Source organism: Alligator sinensis, unplaced genomic scaffold (genome assembly GCF_000455745.1).
Source record: "Alligator sinensis unplaced genomic scaffold, ASM45574v1 scaffold1434_1, whole genome shotgun sequence".
Classification (NCBI taxonomy): Eukaryota; Metazoa; Chordata; order Crocodylia; family Alligatoridae; genus Alligator; species Alligator sinensis.
The window spans coordinates 148,357-152,452 of record NW_005843168.1 but is presented as its reverse complement, the minus strand read 5'-3'; the positions used below and the strand labels follow the sequence as shown (position 1 = coordinate 152,452).

General features: G+C 64.5%; 2 protein-coding genes across 2 annotated transcripts in view; both read left to right on the top strand.

The window, feature by feature from the left end:
* Positions 1 to 2,541, top strand: part of FFAR1 (free fatty acid receptor 1) — a 10,265-nt gene extending 7,724 nt beyond the window's left edge. The window contains exons 3-7 of the mRNA XM_025194187.1: positions 245 to 539; positions 686 to 964; positions 1,142 to 1,229; positions 1,365 to 1,473; positions 1,732 to 2,541. Of these exons, the coding sequence (XP_025049972.1) occupies positions 245 to 539; positions 686 to 964; positions 1,142 to 1,229; positions 1,365 to 1,473; positions 1,732 to 1,896 (936 nt within the window). The 3' untranslated portion in view covers positions 1,897 to 2,541. The remainder of the gene's footprint in view (positions 1 to 244; positions 540 to 685; positions 965 to 1,141; positions 1,230 to 1,364; positions 1,474 to 1,731) is intronic.
* Positions 2,542 to 3,699: 1,158 nt separating this feature from the next.
* The window catches only part of IGLON5 (IgLON family member 5), an 11,693-nt gene continuing 11,296 nt past the window's right edge, over positions 3,700 to 4,096 (top strand). Inside the window, exon 1 of the mRNA XM_006037768.2 lies at positions 3,700 to 3,788. Coding sequence (XP_006037830.2) covers positions 3,704 to 3,788 — 85 coding nt within the window. The 5' untranslated portion in view covers positions 3,700 to 3,703. The remainder of the gene's footprint in view (positions 3,789 to 4,096) is intronic.

Genomic DNA, 4,096 nt, shown 5'->3' with positions numbered 1-4,096 from the left:
TTTGAGGAGCCCTGCGGGCTGGCTAGACTGGCCTGGCAGGCCGTATGAGGCCCACGGGCCGCATTTTGCTCACCCCTGCCCTAGAGCCCTCCCAGATCCAGATAGGATGTGGCACCCCTCATGGTCCTCAGGGGGGATTGCAGTGGGTCTCATGCCCCCTAGTGGCCCCCTTTGGTTGCTGCAGCCTCCAGTTGGGTTGATGCCACCCAAGCGCCCCCCGGAGGACCCCGTTGACCATTGCTAGTGCCCAGCCAGGCTGTGCCTCAGTTTCCCTCCTTCTCTCCCAGGCAACAACTTGAAGCTAAAGGCTGTGGAGGGAGGCTCCGTGTGGGCGCTGTGCTCCGTGGACAGCAGCCCCCCAGCCCAGCTGACCTGGGGGTTCGGGGGCCGTGACCTCAACACCTCCCAGCTTGGAGCGGGGGGCAGTGAGGGCATCCTGCAGCTGTTGAAACTCCACCCCGAGCACGCCGGGAACTACCAGTGCCAGGCCACCAATGACCTTGGGGGCACCCAGTGGGGCTTCCAGCTGGTGGTGGAGTGTGAGTGGGGGGCCTGGATGCCTGGGTTCCCTGGGAGATGGGGGCTGGGAGCCCGGATGCCTGGGTTCTCTGGGGGCATGGGAAGTGGGAGCGGGGGGATGAGGAGCCCAGACACCTGGGTTCCCTGACCCCCCTGCCCACCGCAGACAGCCCCCGCCCAGCTGCTGGCCCTGATCCCGGCCTGTGGTGCAAGCACGAGCCTGGGGGACCGCGCTGCCACTGCTCCCTGCGGGCAGAGCCCCCGGCCCAGCTGCACTGGGAAGTGAATGGGGCCACAGTGCCTGGTAAAGACCACCAGACCAAGGGGAACTGCACGGACAGTGCCATGCACTGGGAGGGACCTGGGGACTCCATCGTCGTCTGCATTGGATCCAACTACCTCGGCTCCTACGCGCTGCAGGGGTCCGTCCACACCCTGGCTGCAGGTCAGCCCCCTTCCCCCTCCGCTGGACACCTGGGTTCTCTCGGGGGTGGGGGCCCCAGATGCCTGAGTTCTGTAGGGGAAGAAGAGCCTGGACACGTGGGGTCTCTGGGAGGGCTGGCCTGGGAGCCCGACACCTGGGACCCCAAGGCAACTCAGCCCTGCTCTGTGCCCTGAGCAGAGGGATCCTCCAGGCTGCTGGGTCTGGGTGCAACGATAGGGGCTGGTGCCTTCCTCCTGCTCCTCCTCATCATCATCACAGCCCTCCTGTGAGTTCTGCTGGGTCAGGGGGCTGCGGGTCAGGAGCAGGGCTTGGGCGGGGGCAGGCAGGGGGCTGCAGGTCGGGTGCGAGGGGCACTGGCAGGGCTGGGATCTCACCCCACCCCCATCTTCTTTGCCCCCAGGCTCTGGGGCTGGCGATTAACTGCCCCGCAGGGGAGCAAGAAGCCCCCAGACCCCGGGGAGGCCCAGGCCGATGACATCAACCTAGTCTACAGCAATGTCCCCACCAGGGTAGGTCCCCATCAAGGCCCTGGTGTTTTGTGGCTGAGGGAGATCTGGGGTCCCCCATCCCAGTTTCATGTGCAATGCATTGTGGGTAGCGGGAACCCAGACACCTGGGGTCTCTGCAGGTCTGGGGTGGTGGGGGGCTCAGGGCCCAGACGCCTGGGTTCTCTCCCTGCTCTGGTAGGTCCCCAAGCCCAGTGCATCATGGGACGACCCCCATTACCCCCCCCTCCAATAATCCTCTCCCCTCCCTTCTCTCCTCAGGGCCCCCCCAACCCAGCAGCCCCCCTGGACTCCCACAGCCAGGACGAAACCCCCTACGCCAACATTGACTTCTCCCGCCTGCCGGCCCCCAGCACCCCCTGCGACCCCCCAGCCACTGAGTATGCCCAGATTCGCTGCATGGACCCACCCCCCGGTCGGGCGTGAGGGACATCATCGGGGCAGTTGGGGGAGGGGCTGGGGGTCAGGAATGAGGGGCACCAGCAGGGCCAGATGGGGCAGGGGGCACCATTCCCATAGGGCTGGGGTTGGGAGTGAGGGGCACCCGCCCCCTTGGGCTGGGGGGCAAGTGGCCAGGGAGATGGGAGTCCAGCCCCCTGCAGATCCTTATATGGGAAAGGGGGTGGGGCTTGGTCTGGTCCTGGTGCATTGTGGGATACCTGCCCCAGTGCCTTGTAGGTAGTAGGGGGTCCAACACGCCCCCCTGTCCTATCTACTTGGGCCTGATGCATTGTGGGTAACTGGCCTCCCTTGACCTTTACCCTGAAGCTTGTGCATGGTGGGAACCTCCCCCACCAGCTGCCCCAGGGCATTGTAGGAAGGCATCCCCTGGGGCCCAGGGTATTGTGGGTAAGACCTGGGATGCCCCTGCCCTTGCCTTTGGGGGCTCTAGGCTGGTGCCTCGTGGGCAGATATTGATCCCTGAGTCCTCCAGAAGCCTGGCGAGGTATCCCAGCATGCTTTGCATTGGCCCCAGGCTTGGGAGGGGGGCTCCTTACAATACAATGTGTTGGTATTTTGTGGCGTGAACGACCCAAAAATGCAATAAAAAACCCAAGAAAATGCCCCCAACCCCCTGTTCTGATGTCATTTATCTTTAGCTCCCTTCCCTTCCAGCAGTGGGGACAACCCAGGCGTCAGGGCCTCCAGAAGCCCCCCCATTTCACAACCAGCCGCAGCCTGAGGCAAGGCTGGGAACCGGATGCCTGGGTTCCTTGCCCCCATTGGGACCTTGGTGGGGGGGGTCTCCCCTCCTAGTGCCCCCCCAGGCCATGACAGCCCCCCAGTGGCCCCCGGGTGGGGGGTTCCAGTGGGTCTAGCACCCCCTAGTGGTCCCTGTTGGCCACTGCAGCCCCCAGCTGTGTTGGTGCTGCCTTGGTGTCCCAGGTGCTTGCAGTTGGCCACTGCCGGGTGTCCTCCTAGCACAGTGCCCCCTAGTGCTCCCGCAGGTGGGTCCAGCCCAGTTCCAGCCCATGAATGGGAGCACTGGGGGCACGCCTTGCCTGACATTGCTGTACCATTGTGGGGACAGGAGGAGGGGCTGGGAGCGCGGACACCTGGGTTCCCTCGCTCACACTGCCACCCCCCAATCCTGTTATATGCAGCTGTTCACAGTTGTTCCACCCCAGAATCAGCTGCATTTCTGCTCCAGGGAAAAGCTATGGGGAGGGGGAGGAGATCTATTAGGTAAAAGCTTGTTAATTAGGAACGGAGCAGGGGTCAGGGGGTCGCAGCCCCCAAGATGCTTGGGGGAGGGCTGGGGGGCAAGGGTTTGGAAGCCCAGACGCCTGGGTTCTCTGGGAGGGGAGCGCGGGGTGATGGGAGCCCAGATGCCTGGGTTCTCTCGACTCACTCCTTTCTCAGTTTCCCCCCCACTACCGTAAGGCACCTAATAGCGCAGAAATGCCAAAGCTCCCTGCAGTCTGAGCCCTGCCTGGGGGGAGAGGGGGGCCCAGATGCCTGGATCCATTGCCTGACTCTCCACCCTGCCCCCCCAGCCCCCCCTTCCCTCCCAGAGCTGGAGACAACCCAGGCATCCAGGCTGCTGTGTGTGTGTGTTGGGGGGGGGGCTGCGGGGTTCCCCCCCTCATCCCTGCTGCAGTAACAAAGACCCCCTCTGCTGTCACCCTGGATGTCCGGATGTGAGGCACCAGGCCTGGCTCTGGGCTGCCGGGCTCCAGCCGCGTGTCCGGGCCTTGCACACGCGTGTGCAAGCGTGTGCATGGGGGGGTGCATGTGGGGGTGCATGGGGGGGGCCATGGGGCAGCCCCGGCATGACCGGCTCCTGCTGAGATTGGCCTTCCTCCTCCTCTCACAAGGTAAGGTACCCTGGATGCCTGGGGTCTTTAGGGGGACTCTTCTGGACGCCTGGGTTGTCTAGGGGGCCCCCTCCCAGATGTCCCAGATGTCTGCAATCTGGGGGGTCCCTCTGGCAGGGGTGGGGGGGCCTGGACACCTGGGTTCTCCAGGGTTTGAGGGGTCCCCCGGACACCTGGGGTCTATGTGGGGGGTGTCCTGGATGACTGAGGTCTGGTGGGTCTTGGACACCTGGGTTCTGCAAGTGATGGGGTTCCCAGACACCTGGGTTTTCTGGGTATAGGGTGGGGGGGACCTGGACACCTGCATT